The following is a 19811-nucleotide window of genomic DNA, read 5'->3' as shown; positions in this document are numbered from 1 at the left end:
GACCCTGAAGCTTTACGTGTCCGCCGTCGTGGCATATAGCTCCCCACCAACGGGGCAGTCGCTAAGTAGGCAACCACTGGTGACACGTTTCCTCCGCGGCACCCGGAGGCTGAGGCCCAGGACGTGACCCAGAGTGCCTGTCTGGGATCTGGCAGTTGTGCTGGCGGCTCTATCAGAGCCCCCCTTCAAGCCATTGGTTGAAATGGCCCTTAGGGTTCTGTCTATTAAGACCGCCTTCCTCTCGGCGATTTCCTCCCTGAAGATGATCGGGGATCTGAGGCCCTGTCCGTGGCCCTGACACCTGGAATTTGCCTAGAGACGTTCGTGCAGAGACACTCAGAAACCATCACAGCCAACGGGAACGTCCCACATATATCCTTGAATTATCTGCAATCTGCCGTCTCAATATGTTACACATACAGCATAATATAATGCATTGACAAAGAATGAGAAAGATGCATATACACACACAGCAGTTTTGAAAGTTACATCCCAAATCAGATCATAATATGCAATAACCAAATCACCATCATGCATTTGTTTAGTCAAAACATTATCTTTTCCTACAAGACCTTGTTGAGCTTTGACAATATGGTCATCCTTTCTTTGTATTATGACATAATGACATTAACATATTACATATTATTATATATTTTGGTAACTCAAAATCAAATTCTGGGACATCTTCCTCAAAGACTAGTTGTCCTCTGGAATCAATGACATTGTCTGTAGGGTGAAATTTACATATGGAAAGTAATATTTTCCTATGAATCTGTCTCTGGTATTATACAAAGTAAAGTATCATTAATCGGACAAAGTGTTAACATTTGGTTATCATTAACAAAGATAGAAAAGTGATCAAGCGTTATAGTGACACATGTTTCCTGTTTGAAACTATTACTCTTGTAAAATTATTGTGGACATGTGTTAGATTGATTTCACAAGCCCCACATAATGGTTGTTTTTCCCAGGCATTACACTCGCAAATAAAATCAATGTAGTTTTGTCACAGCATTCTATGTCCAATTCTTGCCATTCTCCTGATGGTAACTGTGTGATAAACCAGGACTGTGAAAAGTCCTTAAAGTTCTTTCTTTAATACATTCTTCTGGAATATTCCCAAAAGTCCATGCTTAGAATCCTTTCAAACAATTTTTCAAATCCTTTCAAATCCTTGGGATTATTTACTTGAAGATGTTCTCTAAGGAGGTGATGAACTGGTTGCAACAGCATTGTGATACCTCAGGAACGCTGTTGTCAAGCAGACCTTATACATTCCTGTTACACTCTCTGTTACACTGTTCATCTGGGTCTGGAGACCATGCTGTAAGGTTCACAAAGACCGGAACATGGATCCATTGTAGATAAAAACAAAGCTGCCTTTCTTGTCCATCCCCATATCTTTATTTCTTTTTGATCTAAAAAAACACTTGAAAACATAATGAATTTATACCCCCCTTTTAAACACAACACACAAAAAACATTACAAACACATACAACATAAACTTGCCTATTTACATGGCCTTATGACTGCCATCAGCTTTTTATGACATTAATGGATCTATGTGGAATGATCTCTTACCAGGTTGTTGGTTTTTAGTTTTGTGGCAGAGCTTGTGACGTGAATCTCTGCCTAGTCTCTCCCAGTGAGCAGACCATGGACCCTCATTTTGGAAATTCTTTAAAACTACTTTAAAATTTGTGATGGCGCACATTGTGACCAGAATGCATTTTGTTTTAACAACTTTGCCAAATTTGTTGAGTGGCTTGGTGAAAAACAACAGGCAGGTTGTTACACAGATTCTTGAGCTCCTTTCTCAGTCTGTTTACTGTAGCATGTAACTGGTTTAAATCCGTTTTGGGGCCTGTTCTCTTAAGGGAAAATTTGCATTCCCTTGAAATATGTCCCTCTTTGCCACATGAATAACACACCAGGAGGTTATCAGGGTTACGAGGGGGTAGTCTTTCCTTTCTATCTGCAGTAGTGTAGTTCTCTTTTTTCTGGGAAACTTGGCTGGCGCTATTCTTATTGAGGTTTTTCACACCTACTGCTGACACAGGATGGGATCTCTTTGCGTTAGCATTGTTGTTGAAAAACATTTTGGCAATAATGTCATTATAATCAGAGAGATGGGTTACAAACATCGACACAGCAAAACCGGTAAGTGAGTCACATTTGTTAATCAAAGCAGATTTAAAACTGACATCATTCGGTGTGATGTCAGGATTGCCACTGAATGTTTTAAGTGTCTCCAATAATCGCTCTGAAAATGCCATGGGGTGCTCCCCTTTCCTCATGTGCACATCAGATATTTTATCCCAGTCAACTGACATTACACCTAGGACTTCAAGAAGTGCCTGTTTCCTCTCTAACTTATTGGCAGTTCTAGTTTTGACTTTCTGATTTAACGCTCCAGACAAAGTGTCAGGCAAACACACAGTTAACAACACACACGCATCACCATCTGTAAATTAGTAAATGTCAGCATATTGCTCAAAAACCTTTGGAAAATCTAATGGATCTTGTTTGGCATTAATTTAATAATACTTTTAATCACAGCTTCTAGCTCACTGGGTTTAAACCCTCTGACCATAGAAGAGGTCATCCAATTCATCGAGTGAATTGGAGCCATGGGAAACTTAACTGTACAGTAAGAGTTGATTACTGACTGACTGAGAATCTGTTTCCGAGCTCTCATCACTGTCTAACATTTCAGGAAATTGATTACTCCATATGCCACATACAGATGTCTTACTGGTGCTAGTTTCCGTTGTGGCATTTTTTTATCAGTAACTGACAAGCAAACTTTGCTTCCTCCAAATCTTTGAACAATGTTTCCACAGATGAACTAAGCATGCTGTTGTTAGTTTTAAGGAATGCAACCTCATTCTGAGATTATTCATTTAGAGATTATCCCATGATCTAGTCTAGATTGCAGTTGCTCATTTTCAGACTTTAATGCATTTAAAGTCTTTCTAGTGACTTTGTACGATGCAAGAACTGCTTGCAGTGCATTGGCAATCTGTCCTTTTTTGTTCTTGGGCATTTTAGGGTGATTTTCAAACTAAGAAATCAACAATGTTCTCTATTCCATCAAACATTCCCTAAGAACCGTGTTTAGAGATGTCCTCTGGTGCAGTCATCGACCGGTGCATGGTGGTGTGGGTATTGGTGTTCCCATAGCGTCAGCCCTGACGCAGCATCTCGTTACCTTCTCAGGGAACTGGATTACATACGTAACCTGGTGTAGTTCCCTTTTGAGGGAACTCAATGCTGCGTCAGGGCTGACGCTATGGGAACACCAATACCAAGGTGTTACAGTAACACTTAAATGTTACAGTAACACTTAACACTCACAAACAAAAACACTCACAAAATCACAAACAGACCTTTTAAAATGTAACAGTCACAGTACGTCAGACAAAACCGCAGTACATCAAGTTTTTTTGTTATATTTTAAAACCGTCTTCTTAGCCACAGCACTTTTGGACTTATAATGTAAGTTTAACACTGTCACAGTACGTCGGACAAAAACACAGTAAAACCTAACAGTTTACTTAACCACAGTACATGGACTTAAAACGTAAGTTTAAAAACTTACAGTCTGTCAGACAACACCACACTACCTCAGGTTATTGCTTTAAACTCTACAGAGCCACGGTGCATCGGGCTCTTTACACTATCACTGTTTCACTTACTTTAGAAACACTTTTAGCTATAATTCAACTGCCACACTTCTTCGGGCTGATTCAGTTACTTTAGAATCTTAACAGAATTATAACAAACACAAGAAGTTTCAGTTACCTTCCAGTTACCTTCCAAACCTATCAGCTTAAGCACTTTGCTTCAGTTACATTAGAAACAACAATTCATATACAACTCTGTCACCACACTGCGTCAGGTTAATTCAGTTCCGTTAGAAACTTAAACAGAAATGTACAGAATAGGCTTCACAATAACTCCTCCTGCTTATGATCAATAAACTCAACTCTATGTTCTATTGTACAATAAAACATTTCTTTGCTAGGTTTTTTAAACGAGGGGGTTCCCTGAATCACAAACAGCGTAAAAGAAGAAAATTACGCTTTTCTTACCTTTCCCCACTTTTTTTAATCCCTCCTGGCTGGCTCGCCAATGTAAGAAATAAAAAATGTGTAAAAGTAAGGTGATGATGGTGAAGATCTTAATGAAGAACAAGAAGTTTATTCCAGGATAGCAGTGACAAAATACATGAAGTACTTTGGGTTCATCGGAGTCAGTAAGAACCCCGAGCAATTCTGCTCAAGCATTTTATACTGTTTTCCCTTTTGGTAATTTAAATGAGGTTCTGCTTTGAGTGTGTATTGAGTGTAAGAATTGAGTGTCTCCCAAATGGATGGGTCACACCTTGTTGTCTAGCCGATGTCTTTAAATGTTAATCATGGTCACTTACACCTTGGCTTGGTATTGTTACAATTGTTATCAACCAAATGGTCACTTTAAATGGTAATCGCTCCCTGAACGCAACAAAGAAAGCTGTAGATGTCCTGCAGGTCAGGGAGCTCAGTGTGGATGGTACGTTCAGCTGATCGTACCACCCTCTGGAGGCCTCGCCTGTCCTGCATGGTGCTGTTCCCGAACCAGGAAGTGATGTTACCCATCAGGACGCTCTCAATGGTGCGGGTGTAGAAGGTCTTTAGCACCTGAGAGTGTAGTCCCTTAAGCGTCCCAGGTGGTACAGATGCTGCAGGGCCTTCTCCACCTAGGTACCGGAAACTGTCCACTCTCTCCACTGGGGTCCCTTGATGTTTAGCGGTTGGTATGACCGCTCCTGCTTTGTACTGAAGTCCACTATCAACTCCTTAGTCTTGCTGACGTTCAGGAGAAGATTGTTCTCCTGGCACCATCTCTCCAGGTTTTTAGTCTCCTGTAGGTAGGCCATCTCTTCGTTGTTGGAAATCAAGCCCACCACAACAATGTCGTCAGCAAACTTGATGATGGTGGTGGAGTTGGAAGTGGCCACACAGTCATACGTGGAGAAGACGACCAATGGCATCCTCAGTAGAGCAGTTTTGGCGGTACGCGAACTGTAGTGGATCCAGTGTGTCTGGTAGTGATGCAGTGATGAAGTCTCTGACAAGTCTCTTGAAGCACTTCATCACTACTGAGGTCAGAGCTACAGGGCGGTAGTCATTGAGTCAGGTGGGCTGGGGTTTCTTTGGGACAGGAACAATGGTGGACTGTTTGAATCAACAGCCAGTGGAAGGTTGAATATCTCAGTGAACACTGGTGCTATCTGGTCAGCACAGGCTTTCAGAACCTGACCTGTGATGCCGTCTGGATTCAACATGTTTTCCTGCATGCAATCAAACACCATGTTTTATATTTACAATTTTTTAAAAAGATGGCTCAAGGTTAAACAAAACACAAGGGAAAAGGGATGAGATCAGTGCAAAAGAAAGGAACAGCACAAAGCATTAGCATATTAAACACTAACATATTAAACCTGACTAACAAAACATAATGAAATGAAAAGATCATCAGAATAAAATGCAGACACACCCACAGGGAAATAACAGCACCAAAGAAGATGCAAAAAACAACAGTAATTCTGCCTGTATTTAGTACAACATCCTAGGAATAGACCTTAACTGCTGCCCCACTAAGACAGGATCTGTTAAAATCACAGTAAATGCAATTAAAGCCACAGGATTATATGGAGATTTCTTATATGAGACAGATGCATTTGTGAAGATCCTTTGCAATGAAAAAATTTCGGCCTAACCCTTGGCCAGATGTCCGTGATCTTGAATGATAACTCGACCAATTGGGATTGGGATTTCCATATTGGAATTGTGGACCTTACTCATTTCAGCAGTGTGAAGCTGGAGGTGTGGGATGATGACAGTAAGTCAGATGATGACCTTCTTGGGGCTTGTGATGTTCAGTTGAAATCTGGTGTGGTCGAAGATGTCTGACAGAATAATTCCACCACTTTTCCTCCACTCCTGCACAAGACCCAGCAGGATAGCTTTAGCCTGGACGGGTACTGTGGGAGTATTTTTTTTTTCTTTCCGGACTGTATTTTTTTTCCTGAACTGTTTTTGTGTGTGTGTGTGTGTGTGTGTGTGTGTGTGTGTGTGAGACATGTCACAGCCCATTTTTTGCCTTTCTTTTTTTTTTCTGGGTGTCCTGCTTCATCTCCCCGCACCTGTCTGGTGGGGGATGTCGCTTCACTTCCTGGTTTCCCGTGGATATTCCTCCCAAGGATATTATTTGTTTGGTTTTTTTTGCTTCGTGGCGGAGGATTTTTTATGCCCTTCCCCCTTTCTGGTTTTTCTGGACTTGGGTCTGGCCGTGGTGCTTCAGGGTTTGTGCTCGGCCCTTCAGCTTGGCTGTGAACGTCGCTCGGCCCTTCAGCTCGGTTGTGGATGTCGCTCGGCCCTTCAGCTCGGCTGTGGACATCGCTTGGCCATCTCTGGCTGCGCCACCATGTGCCTTGCTCCCCCCACCTGCCTCGCCATGTGCCTCACCCCCCCTCCTGGACCTTGTCGGGTTTGTCATTAAGACAGGATTGGCCAGTCGGGAGCCGCGACTCAAGAGGGGGTACTGTCAGGACTCAGCCCGGACTTTGGCCACGTGCTTTTGTTTGTTCTGTGTCAGGTGTCTGCCCCGCCCTTGTCTCTTCCTCCCCACCTCTGCACACATGTTCCTCATGTGTTTAATTGTCATGTGTATTTAATCCTTGAATCCTTGTCGTTAACTGTCGTTGTGTCATGTCTGGTATCGTCTGTGTCCTTGTCCCTGTTTCATATTTTTTAGTCAATAAATCCAGGTTATTTTATGCTATCCTGCATTTGGGTCTGTTTTTATCCCCATGTCCCTGACAGCTACATCTACTTTTAGGAATACTCATATGTGGGTCACCCAAATATTTAATTTATAATTAACAGCATTTAGATTATCCAGAAAGACCTACATTTTAATCTTATTTTATATAACTGAGCAATTAAGGGTTAAGGGCCTTGCTCAAGGGCAAAATGGTGGCAGATTGGTTGACCTGGGATTCAAACTCACAACCTTCCAATCAGTAGTACTACATCTTAACCACTAGGCTACCCCTATGGACCCCAAAGTTATCTGCTGTTGTAAGCCTGACCTCTTCAAGGCTAGACAGCCCTCACTAGCATTCACCAAACACAATAGTCTTGCATCACACATAGTAGGAGCAACATTTCAATGGCCTTTTCAAAGCCCAGAATGAGGACTGACAGGTGCTTCAGAACCAGATCCAAACCTGGTCAGTACTCCATCAATGGCTAAAGCAGCTATTCGCCATATCAAGTTCTAAAAGGTGGGACTGCAGTATGACGTGGATGCATTGATGGATGTGTTTGTGTGTGCAGCAGCCATGTGGAGGTGTTCAAAGTCACCTTGGGCTGTCTGCATACTACTGCTACTGTAGGGGGAAGCCTAGCTTGCAAGCCTCTGGAGTACCAGGAGATGTGTCATTAACCAATTATACCAATCAATTTCATATGTAGGTTGAAACCCAGTCATTAACTGAAACAGAAACAGCAAAGAAGGGTGATGAATAAACAAACTGTTACTAATCTGTCAAATCTGTGCATAACAACAAGACACAAGGTTGTTCTACTGTCTCAGCAAGGTCTCTCCCAGGCACAGATTTTAAAGCATTCTTACTTTACAGCATGTTTGAACACCTGCTTTAAACCTTTGTTGTATACACAGTACTGTGTTCTGTTCTCTACACAGAAAACAGATACTCGAGACAGATCTGTATTGAATAATAACACCTTACACACACAGGTTTTCACACGTTTTCTTAAACCTTCTGACTATTTATGGACAAGTAAATGTTTTCACATGTTTTCTTAAACCTTCTGACTATTTATGGACAAGTAAATGTAGTCCTGCCCATGTCTTGATTTTGTGTATAAATACCCTGTTTAGAATTAAAGAAGAACATTCACTTAGAAGAGCCTCAGATATAAGTACACAGGTTATATCTGCGCAATTACACATCGAGGTAAGCAAAATGATGCCTACATTTTATTTACGTCCACTTTTAATGGACATTTTCACAATTTATTTTTCCATTTTGTATATTGACAACTTTATTTCAGCAAATGTATTGAATGATAAATTTATATTTCAAACTTTTAATTAAAATCGATTTTTTTGCCCTTATACAGAGCGACTTACAAAAGTGCTTTTAAGTCTCTATCGATGAACACATTAACACTGGGTCACTAGGTTTCAAACGTAGGATACCATCAACCTAAAACACTGTTCAGGTTTTTTTAACATACAATAATTATTTAATTATTGTAATAAGGTATAAATTAATTGTACATTAATTTTATATTTTTTTTATATATAATATTGCATTTTACACTGAGAAAAGTAGGGAGGAGTTCTATGAGGGCAGAAGTAAAGAAGCTTTCTGAATCAGGAGTCTGTGTTGTTTGATGGTAGATCATATATCTAATTATTTGGATTACTTGCACACAATGTCTTCCTCTTGGTGAAGCAGTCAGTATTGCCATCCCAGACAGTAATGCAGGTTATCAGCATACTTTGGATCGTTGCTAAGTAGAATTGTATCATTGCTTCAGAATACAGAAACAGGACAAACACCAAATACAGCCATGCTGAAGACATTGCTGATTTGGGCCGTGTTGGCTGCAAGTCTTCCTCCTCCATCCACTCAGAGCTGCTTCAATGCCAGTGAGTCTCAGTGTCGTGATGTGGACTTCACTCCAGGATCTGACCTGGCAGGAGAAGGCTTTGACATAACCACCATGGAACGGAAAGGGGCCTTCGTTCTCGACATGAGCACTTGGCTCAAGAAGGACAAGTCCTGTACTCTGTGTAAAAACCCCTACATGGGAGGTCAAACACAGAAGCTCCCGGTTTCTGTGATGGACTGGAGACCGACTCAGAAGTGCAGCACAAAGTTGACCAGCTCCGTCTACCAGTCTAGTGAGGCCCTGATCAGCTCCAGCTCCTCCTCTATTGAGAACAACTGGAAGACAGATTTGCAGATAATGACTCCAAAAGTCCAGGGATCACTGATGCTGGCAGGCAGTAAATCCAAGCTGGCTGAATATTCAATGGAGAAAACCAAAAAAGACAAGTTCAGCTTCACCAGCCATGCTGTTTCATGTGGATATTACAGGTAGGATGTGTGGTTTAACAGTACTGTCTCAAGTTGGTTTATATTTAATATTATACAAACACACCATCATTCATCTTTGTTGTTGAGATCTACTTTATGGTCTGTCTTCTAGATACAGAGTTTTGAACAGTCCACTCCTGCACCCAGAGCTAGTCAAAGAATTTGGAAGTCTCCCTGAGATCTATGATGAGTCTTCAAAACATCTCTATTACAAGCTGATTGACAAGTTTGGTACTCATTATATCACAAAGGTGAATATCAGATTCCCACAACAGAGTATGGAGCAGACTCATCCACTTCAATCTTCAAAGTTTTAGAAGGAAAACACGTGGTTTTATAGACTGAATATATTGTGGTTCTGTTTAGGTGACTCTTGGAGGAGAGGTTCGCTCTGTGACCAGCATTAAGGAGTGCGAGGCATCCCTACAGGGTCTGAGTGTGGACGAGGTGAAGATGTGTCTTGATGTGGAGGCTTCTGTCAGCAAAGGACCGGCTGCAAACTGGCAGGCAGAGGTTCATCACTGCAAGCAGGATAAGGACAAGTTTTTGAGAAAAAAGAGCTTTGCTAGCAGCTTCAATGACAGGTTTGTTCTGCTCATTACATATGTTGGTTACATTATGCCAAAATATGTTAAATATTCAATCATCCTAAAAACATAATTTCTTTTCATCCAAAGGGATACAAATGTGATCGGTGGCTACACTCAGAGTGTCGACCTCCTTTTCTCATCATATAACGACCCAAATGCCTATAAGGAGTGGGTGGCATCTCTTCCAGCTCACCCTGATATCATTTCCTACTCGCTTGAATCCATCCACAATTTGCTGCCAGCGAAGACACATGCAAAAGCACATTTGCGCAATGCCATCAAGGACTACATCCTCCAGAGGGGCCTGCTGAAAACCTGCACAAGCCCATGTAAGATTGGTGTGAAGACCAACTCTAAGGAGCCATGCAAATGCAGCTGCATAAACAACCCCCAGTTGTCCATAAACTGCTGCCCCACTCAGAAAGGATCTGCTGAAGTCACAGTTACTGTGATAAAAGCCACCGGTTTATATGGAGATTTCTGGGATGGGACAGATGCATTCGTCAAGCTGAGCCTCAATAATATATTCAGAGCCATGACGAACACAATACTGGATGACGACTCTCCTAACTGGAACGCTGATTTCCTTCTTGAAACTGAGGACCTTACTCGCTCTATCACCCTGAAGCTGGAGGTGTTTGATGAGGACACCAGTTCAAAAGAACTTCTTGGAGGATGTAATCTTCACCTGAAATCTGGTGTTTTCAAGGAAGTCTGTCCACTCAATCATGGACTTCTGTATTATGAAGTGCAGGTGACGTGCATTCCCGGTTTGATTGGTCCTTCATGCTCAAAACTTAAGCCCTCTCCCATGGATGCACAGCTGGAGAAAGTGTACGTCTCCCGCAATGCTCGCCCGATTCCCACAGGCATGTTGTTGAAGATGGGAGTGCTCCTCGACGAACGTATTCCCCGCTTCAACCAGAGCCACATCCGCAAAGATACAGGCTTTGAGTTGTAGACCAGTTCAGTTCTTTTTAAAAGCTTTTGCATTTTTAAACCAGTTATAATAATGCTTATAATTAAAGTAGAAAATAAATGCACTCCCCGTGACCAGAGGTAGTTCGGATAAGCGGTAGAAGATGAATGAATGAATAAATGCACGTTATATTGACACATTATTGCTAAACTTTTCCTGCTCATTTGTACTGAACTTTGCCTTTTAAAGATTAATAATGTATCGTAAAACAACTCTTTCCTTTTTGTTATTTCAGCCAATATTGCATTAGTATTGAAATATCTTTAAACTAAAATAAAGAGGCTATAATGCAATTCAAATCAATTTATTTGTGTCGTGCTTTTAACAATAGACATTGTCTCAAAGCAGCTTTACAAAAGTAAAGAAACAGAATAAATTATAAAGTTCAAAAGAAAAACCTCCCTGAGATGATATGATGAAGAATCCTTGAGAGGAACCAGACTCAGAAGTGAATAATATAAATGTAAATAATGTCATTTCTACAACAGTTTGTAGTCCAGTGGAATTGTGTAACCAACACTTGCCTATCACACTTGCCTTATGCTACAGTAACCTTGTGGTAAATAGACATTAGATAGACAATATTACATCCAGCAAACAGATGAGCATCTCGTTTCTGTTCAGCTGTATTTGAATTGATACAATTAACTCTGGTTGCCAGGCTTTAACAACATTTCTAGTACAACAACATCAGCTACAGATGTGAAAGACCTGCAAATAGCCAAAAAATTAGGAATTGAAGAAGGGAGACATTTCTTTATTGTCTCAGGATTTATACTGTCATATTTTACTTGCACTCTCATTTTTAACAATATCTCTTGAAATGGGTCTGGATATCATGGGCATAACATTTACTCTTACACTGGAATTTTTTAGATTTTATACTAAATATTTTTTATATTTACTATTAAATATATAGTATTAAATCTAAACAATTAGCAGCCACTGAGTATTTTTAAACTAGTAAAAATAAACTAAATAATAATAATAATAAACTAATAATAATAATAATAATAATAATAATAATAATAATAATAATAATAATAATAATAATAGTTCTACTGAGTTTAATGATTGAGAAACATGCAGAAATATGGGTAAAGAAATAGGAAGTCAACTTAAATCTGTCAAACAGCTTTATTTTAAACTGGTGATCACACAAAAGAGGTAGTTGTGATAGTTGAGCTGTGAACAAGAGTTTTATAAAGATTAATATTTATTAATAATGGTTGGGGTCTCGCCATGTGGATGAACAATGGATGAAAAATTATGTTTTTTTAATTACTCCCTCACTGAACCGTGGTCATCATCCATGGACCACTTGACCTACCCTCCATTTCAGGGATCATATGTTCTTTACAGGTGGAAAACTACAACAAAACAAAAAAAAAAAAAACTTGAACAAAAGAGAAGCAAAACAAATTTGTAAAATGCTGACATACTGACAGCAGCTGTTGAGTTCTTGAGCAATATTTCTAAACTTTACTGTTCACTGCTGAGGCGCTGTTTCTTTTTCTGAAACTTAAAAAATGCTCATTTAAACAAATCAATGCTACTGATCATAACCATAGTTCAATCATGTAGAGCTTAAATGTCTCATTCGTAGCTTTCAGGCTGAAAACATTTTCACACATCGAGGACACCCACAAAGTACATGTGACTTCCAGCAAATGAACACAAGCGCCACATGTGGTTTTGATTTGACTGCTTGTAGGTGCTGAGGTGGTGACCGGGACGGAGCTTTCCAAAAGCAACACATCACATTTACTGCAAAAAACTGCCCTTAAACTCCAGACCTTACTGACTAACACCTGAAATTATCTTGGGTTCAAGAACTAGCATAACCTCAGAAGGACTTATCAGTGTTCAGTGTGTAGTGTTTTATTGCTGACTAATGTAGAGAAAAGGAAACCTACTATATTCTGGGGTGAGTAAAAAAAAAACTAACTCAAAAACTGTTTACTTCTCTGAATTAGGTACATATTTGTCATAACCACATATAGGTTTGTTCCACTTTCAACAGTTTTGAGGCCCACACAGAGGCACACAAACACACACACACACACACACACACACCCCACTGCAGCTCAGGATATACCAGGTAAGTCACCACTGTACATTGTCTCCTTAATCAAATGAAAAATGAATATTCATTAGTTAATGGTTTTAGTTTATGTTGACACGAGGAGAAAGACATCAGTGTGTCTCTGACAGACAACAACATAAGTAGCTTTTTTCAAATAAAAAAGGATCACTGTAATATCTCTGTTATGTAAGTAATAAACCATAGGCTACTTGTCTCTGCGCATCAGACAGGCACAAACTGTGTCCATGTTTAAAAATCATCTTAAAACTCATTTTTATTCCACAGCATTTGTACAAGCATGATTAATTATTACTATTATGTTATTATTATTTAGATATTTCATTATATGTATTTTATGATGTACAGAACATTGTCAGCTGTGGATGTTTAAAAGGTACTTTATAAAAATAAAGTATTATTATTATTAAGAGAAAAAAGTGTAAACACGTCTTTCCTGAAGACAACAGGAAGTGTTACAGCAGAGATTCATGACCAATCACATTCTCAAACATGAAAATGCAGCATTATTTTGTTGGTCCTCTTTGGGTAGTTCTTTGACTCCTATGAAACCTCTTTAATAGATCAACCCTTCAATTACCCATTAGTGGAAAGTTGGCTCAGTCATTTTAGCATGTCCTACTTGTCTTACAGGAAACAGCCACCAAAAGGACCTCAAAGTGCATGAATAAACACACCTCCACAACAATGTCTCCTGCACCGACTCTTTTGTATTGTTCAGGCATTTTTTCCCTTTTGGTCCTCCTCCCGCTTATCCAGACATGTGAATTAGGGACGGCGCGAGACTGTGCTGAAGCAGACTTTGCTCCCGGGTCTGACCTCGCTGGAGAAGGCTTTGACATCACCAAGATGCAGCGAAAAGGTTCCTTTGTGATCAACATGCAAATTTGGAAAAATAAGGACAAGTCCTGCACACTGTGCAAGAACCCGTACCTAGAGGGAAAGAAGCAGAAGCTCCCTATTTCTGTAGTGGACTGGAGACCAAGCCAGAAGTGCAGCATAAAAGTGTCCAGTTCCATCTACCAGTCCAGCGAGTCCCTGGTCAGTGCCAGCACCTCCTCCATTGAGAACAACTGGAAGGCCAATTTGGGTATCAATGTGAAGAGGGGTGAAGGGTCGCTCATGCTGGCAGGCAGTAACTCCAAGCTGGCTGAGTATTCAATGGAAAAAACCAAAAAGGACAGGTTCAGTTTCACCAGTCACAGCATTTCCTGTGGATATTACAGGTAAGACATTCTCTCAAGCCTTTAAGACTGTACTAATTCCACCAGGAGAAATCCCAAATCGTGAATTGAATCTTTTATGAATTTTTGGTCTTAGAATGCATAATGTGTTGTGTTCACCTTATTAGCAGTTGATTAATATCACTGAAGGCTTCCTTCATCTTCAGACCTACATTTGTAGGCAACATGCAGCCTTCAATCTCGGGAAATCTTTTCACTATCTGGTGCATTGGTGAGCAATGAACCAGGAAAGAATTCAAATTTGCTTCTCCAGCTACCTGGAATAATTTGCAAAATGATCTAAAACCTATGGAGTTCTCATTTCAGTTGATGCTTTTAAAGAGACTTTAAATGGCTTGGTGACTGAAGCATCTGTCTGTAGATGTTTTACCTGATTCAGTTTTGTACAGGCATTGATCCTCTTTTCATTATTCATTTTATTATATTGTAGATTGATTTCATTTGTATAATGATTTTGTGATTGTTTGTATGTATGGCTGCTATTTGTTAAACCTGCACCAACTGTGATGCTGCCTATCTTGGCCTGGATGTTGTTTTAAAATAGATTTTTAATCTCAATGTGATTCCCCTGGTAAAAATGAAGGTTATAATATTATCCTAATCTCCAGTTACAGGGTTTCTGACAAACCAGTAATTCATCCTGAGTTTAAACGAGCCCTAAGTCAGCTACCCAAGCAGTACGAGTCTCGGTTCAAGCCACGTTTCTTCAAGCTCATCGACAGCTTCGGCACTCACTATATCACCAAGGTAACAGACCTTTATCATTTAGCATTATATTACGCAACATAAACATAATTATCAATTAAATTTCCTTTAGAAGTGAAAAATCTGTTCTATACAAGTTTTGAATTCACTGATAGTTATTATTCAAGAACACATTAAACTGAACAAAACAAAGGACGATGAAACAATGACAAACACTGGACATTACAATGACGGTATAATAACGATGATTCGGCAGGGTTAAATAGACATACTGATTAACATTGGGAAACAGGTGTATAGAGACGGGGAGGAGTAAACGAAGGTGGGGCAGACATGTGACACGTAACATACACAAACGCACATGGCCGAAAGTCCGGGCTGAGTCCTGACAGTACCCCTGGCACATGGCGAAGTAGATGGGGAAGCAAGGAACAGGGCGAGGCAGGTGGGGGAAGCAAGGCACATGGCAAGACAGGTGGGGGGAGCAAGGCACACGGCAAGGTAGGTGGGGGGATCAAGGCACACGGCGAGACAGGTTGGGAGAGCAAGGCACACGAGACAGGTGGGGGGAGCAAGAAACACGGCGAGACAGGTGGGGGAGCAAGGCACACGGTGGAGCAGCCAGAGAGGGCCGAGCGACATCCACAGCCAAGCTGAAGGGCCGAGCAACGTCCACAGCCGAGCTGAAGGGCCGAGCACAACCCCCGATGCACCACGGCTGGACCCACGTCTTGACAGCCAGAGTAGGAAGGAGGGAAGGAGGGAGGGTGAGAAAGATCCTCCACCATGGGCCTGCAACACCCCCCACGGATGAAGTGAGACGGAACCGGACGTGGAGCGGCATCCCTCACCGGGACAGATGTGGGGCGATGCCGTAGGGCACGAAAAAAAAAAGGGGGCAAAACCAGGATGGTGGAACAGAAGTGAGGCGACGTCCTCATCGGACGGAACCGGAAGTGGTGCAGCGTCCCTCACCAAATAAAAATGCGGAGCAATGTCACAGACAAAAGAAAAAGTCCAGGAAGACTGATGGAACAGTCCAGAGTTGGAGAAGAGAAATAAGCTGGTCCAAGCTAGAAGGTATCCTGCTGGGTCCGAGTTTGCGCTGAATCATTCTGTCACAACCGGGAGGATGAGACAGACCCATAAGCAGGATAGCTTCAAATGATGAAAACTAAACAAAACAAAGGATGATTTAACAATGATGAACACTGGACATTACGATGATGATGATTCCATCTGATTCCAACGCGGCACGGTTAAATAGACATACTGATTTAACAATGGGAAACAGGTGTGTAGAGACGGGGAGGAGTAAATGAAGGCGGGGGAGACACGTGACACGGAACATACACAAACTGACATAATTAATAGCAAAAGTATCAGTCAAAGCAGTAGTCAGGCAAGTTAAAGCAGGTTGTGTTATTATTAGTAATAATAGTTATTAGTAGTCACTGAAGTAGGAATATTAGTGTATAGATTGAATCTTTGGCCCTGAACTGTGTTTTAACAGTGGTTGAGTCAGTTGGTTTAAAAACACATCATTGATATAATAAATAATAAATAATAAAATACATAGTTCTCTGTACTCTCTGTGTTAATTCCTGACATGTTGATTGACACTGCTGTGCTGGACAGGTGACTCTGGGAGGGAAGGTCCACTCAGTCACCAGTATCAGACAGTGTCAGGCGTCCCTGCAGGGTCTGAGCGTGGACGAGGTGAAGAAGTGTCTGGACGTGGAGGCGTCTGCCAGCGTGTCGGGGAAAGTTAATGTCAACATTGACAGCAAGCACTGTGATGAAGCCAAGGCCAAGACTGAGAATAAAAACAGTTTCTCCAGTAACTTCAACGACCGGTGAGTTACATGCTAACACTGTCTACAGATCTAACACTGTACAAACACCCACGCTGACAGTGATGTACAGTGATGCCTCGAGATACGAGTGCTCTGACATACGGATTTTTTGAGATACGAGCTGTGATTCGACCAAATTTTTTACGCGATGCTTGATTTAAGTTAGTTAATTTTAGTGAAGTTTAGTTAAGTTCCATTTAAATGTAAAGTAGCATTGAGAGTGTACAGTAGCGAGTAAGTGAACAAAATCGAAAGTGTACGTACTGTACGAGACAAAATTCCTCCTGTTTACTCCTCCCTCAACCTCTTCCGTAAAGTAAAACCAGTTTATTTTTTTAACATTCTCTTTTATTACTGTATGTTTTTATACAATATTTGTCATTTATAAATACAGTACTGTACATTTTTCATATTCAAAACATAAACAAAACAACTGGAGTGGAATTTTGCGAGCTGGAACGGATTAATGGGATTTCAATTCATTTAAATGGGGAAAATTGCTTTGAGATACGAGCAATTTGAGATACGAGCAAAGTCACGGAACGAATTAAACTCGTATCTCGAGGCGTCACTGTAGTGAACTTTTACTGTGTCCTTTATTTTAGACACTTATGAGAAAACATGCACGTGAGAGAACTGATATCATTTTTGTCTCTGTTCTAAAGAATAACAGAGATCACAGGAGGCCACACCACAGAACCCGAGCTCCTCTTCTCTGCAGATAAGGACCCCGGAGCTTATAAAGAATGGCTCTCGTCCATCCCGCTCCACCCAGACGTTATTTCGTACTCTCTTCAGCCTCTGCATGAGCTTCTCCCCACCAACAACCCGACCAGAAAACACCTGCGCAAAGCCCTCCACGACTTCATCCTGGAGAAGTCACTGTGGAGAAACTGCTCTGAGCCGTGCAGCACTGGAATCAAATCCAATCCCCAAGAACCGTGTTTGTGTTCATGCAGGAATAACCCCGGCGTGACCGCTGACTGTTGCCCGTCCAAACGCGGCATTGCTCGGGCCATGGTGACTGTTCTACGGGCATCTGGGTTATGGGGTGACCACACGACAGCAACGGACGGCTACGTCAAAGTTCAAGAGAAAAACAACATGCAGATCGGTCGCACGCCGGTGATCTATAACAACAACAATCCCAACTGGGCCATGACCTTCGACCTCGGTGATGTGTCTCTGAACAGTTATGACCCTTTAAAGCTGGAGGTGTGGGATGAGGACAGCAAATGGGATGACGACCTGCTCGGAGCCTGCAATGTCCACCTGAAAGCAGGAGTTGCTGAGAATTTCTGTAATTTAAATCACGGTGAGCTGTACTATAAAACAGAGGTGATTTGTCCGCCAAGTCTAGCGGGTCCCTCGTGCAGCGATTACGTTGGATCCCCCATGAACTTTAATCTGGAGAAGTTGTACGTGTCCCGGCACTCTCGACCCGTTCCGCAGGACATGCTGCAGGAAATGGGCGTGACTCCTGACGAAGCTCCGCTAACCGTTAAGCAGATGGGATATGATTCTTACAAAAGTGTTGTGCAGCTTCTGTAGGGAAGTTCAGCACATTCTTAAATCCACTGATGATATTTAGGATTGAAACAGCAAAGCTGAACGGAATCGATGGACTCGATAAAACCAGCACGTAAATTCAAATGTAGTCACTCGAGTAAGGAATAAAACACATCAAGGTTGTGTGAAGTTGATTATTTTCCTGTAACAGCAGGTGTTTTATTTATTTAATACAATAGCAATTTGACAACAATATTAATTGTTTTCATTAATTTTTTATGCTTAAAGTTACATCACACTTTTTGTGACGCCTGCTAACAACTTAGCTCTTGTTATTACTTGTAAATGGCTGTAAATGGCCAATCCCTCACCAGCCTCTCTTTATTCTCTCAGTTAAAAACCATAAAGAAGACGTGTAAACTCTTCTTTCCTGAAAATTACACTGGAGACTCCTTCCATAAATAAGATCTGAGTTCCTTTTGTTTCAGTATTTGTGAATTGTTGTTGTTTGACTGCATTAAAGCAGTTTGGATATTTATGTATTTATACTCGTACAGTATAGACTCCTTTAATACTCTGTTGTGTCTCAGTGTTCAATTATAATATTTTATTTTGTATTCAGCTTTACTTAGATTTTTCCTCCAGAGAAATAAAGACTTATTGAACATTAACCGATTGCCTAAAAGTGTTTGTATGTCTGAATGATATGCATGAAGATCTGATATGCAGGTAGAAGAGTATTGCTATCTTGCACCATAATTCCCAGATCATGTTCCTGGAGCTTCGGATCTCAAGCACAGGTTCTCATAACTGTTCTTTGAATTGTTAAGATTATAATAATAAAACCTTTTCAGGAAGTGAGATCACACTTTCACACAAAAGACCAGCTAATATTTTAAATGGAATCCTACAGAATTGGCTAAAAAGTTCTGACATATTTTTTTTTTCTTTCATATCTCCTGAGCACACAGGCTGCAGGTTGGAAAAACATGAAGGACAAAGTGTTGGTGAAATATGACAAGATTTTAGAAAAGTCATTAAAAAATATTTTTAATGACTAACCCTAACCCTAACCCTAACCCTAGCAGCTCAAATCCTTTTTCCTCCAAAGTTAAAGCAAAGACAAACATCTTCCTCATCATCTTTATTTCTTCTGCATTACTGAGAATAATAATAAATCTCATCAAGTCAGAATGCTAGGCTAGCTAGTTACCAAAGAGCATCGTCATGGTTACAGTTTGACATTGTGTGAGATGATTTTTTTTTTCAATACCATTGAAGTGTGAATGCAGTCTTAATGAACAGAACCCTTTTTTTCAGTTATTTAACTGGTGTGAATAAAGTGTCATTTTAATTAATAATGATGATTTATTCCTCCTAAACGATGAGTTTAATCCAGATTTTACTTCAGGAACTCAACCTACTGATTAAATAGGAGTCAAACTCAAGGGATTTTCAACAGGGGATAAATGGTACGTCCCGTTGTAGGGTCTTTAGGGTGCAGTTTATGTGCCTCTTTATGTCAGAGGAGGAAAAACTATTTTCAATGTTTTTGCACATTTTAAAAATTCTCCAGATTTTGATTTGATGTTGTTTTGGGAGATTTTCCTTTATAAAAAAGAGACAAAAACCTTCTCATAAT

At 40.7% G+C, this 19811-nt stretch overlaps 2 protein-coding genes across 3 annotated transcripts; both read left to right on the top strand.

Annotated features, from left to right (window-relative positions):
* Positions 1-7933: 7933 nt before the first annotated feature.
* Positions 7934-11054, top strand: LOC132861449 (perforin-1-like). Its single transcript, XM_060892977.1, has 5 exons — positions 7934-8030; positions 8620-9182; positions 9295-9433; positions 9549-9766; positions 9860-11054. Exons 2-5 carry the CDS (start codon positions 8653-8655, stop codon positions 10731-10733), a joined length of 1761 nt encoding a protein of 586 aa, XP_060748960.1. The 5' UTR covers positions 7934-8030; positions 8620-8652; the 3' UTR covers positions 10734-11054.
* Positions 11055-12457: 1403 nt separating this feature from the next.
* Positions 12458-18840, top strand: LOC132861218 (perforin-1-like). 2 transcript variants are annotated; one of them, XM_060892631.1, is made up of 6 exons: positions 12458-12678; positions 12775-12852; positions 13489-14081; positions 14708-14846; positions 16443-16660; positions 17326-18840. In XM_060892631.1, the coding sequence occupies exons 3-6, from the start codon at positions 13519-13521 to the stop codon at positions 18209-18211; spliced, it is 1806 nt and encodes a 601-aa protein (XP_060748614.1). In that variant the 5' UTR covers positions 12458-12678; positions 12775-12852; positions 13489-13518; the 3' UTR covers positions 18212-18840. The 2 variants fall into 2 exon arrangements, with proteins under 2 accessions (XP_060748614.1, XP_060748613.1); XM_060892630.1 differs by lacking the exon at positions 12775-12852.
* Positions 18841-19811: the final 971 nt, after the last annotated feature.

This window comes from Tachysurus vachellii, chromosome 18 (genome assembly GCF_030014155.1).
Source record: "Tachysurus vachellii isolate PV-2020 chromosome 18, HZAU_Pvac_v1, whole genome shotgun sequence".
Lineage (NCBI taxonomy): Eukaryota > Metazoa > Chordata > Actinopteri > Siluriformes > Bagridae > Tachysurus > Tachysurus vachellii.
This window is presented reverse-complemented; position numbering and strand designations above follow the sequence as displayed.

What these genes read in the sequence shown, in the direction of transcription:
- LOC132861218 (XM_060892630.1), top strand. Translation starts at nt 13,519, where the DNA reads ATGAATAAACACACCTCCACAACAATGTCTCCTGCACCGACTCTTTTG. An exon ending in ATTTCCTGTGGATATTACAG is followed by an intron (nt 14,082 to 14,707) that starts GTAAGACATTCT and finishes CCTAATCTCCAG; the next exon opens with TTACAGGGTTTCTGACAAAC. An exon ending in TCCAGTAACTTCAACGACCG is followed by an intron (nt 16,661 to 17,325) that starts GTGAGTTACATG and finishes TCTGTTCTAAAG; the next exon opens with AATAACAGAGATCACAGGAG.
- LOC132861449 (XM_060892977.1), top strand. Translation starts at nt 8,653, where the DNA reads ATGCTGAAGACATTGCTGATTTGGGCCGTGTTGGCTGCAAGTCTTCCT. An exon ending in GTTTCATGTGGATATTACAG is followed by an intron (nt 9,183 to 9,294) that starts GTAGGATGTGTG and finishes TCTGTCTTCTAG; the next exon opens with ATACAGAGTTTTGAACAGTC. An exon ending in GCTAGCAGCTTCAATGACAG is followed by an intron (nt 9,767 to 9,859) that starts GTTTGTTCTGCT and finishes TTTCATCCAAAG; the next exon opens with GGATACAAATGTGATCGGTG.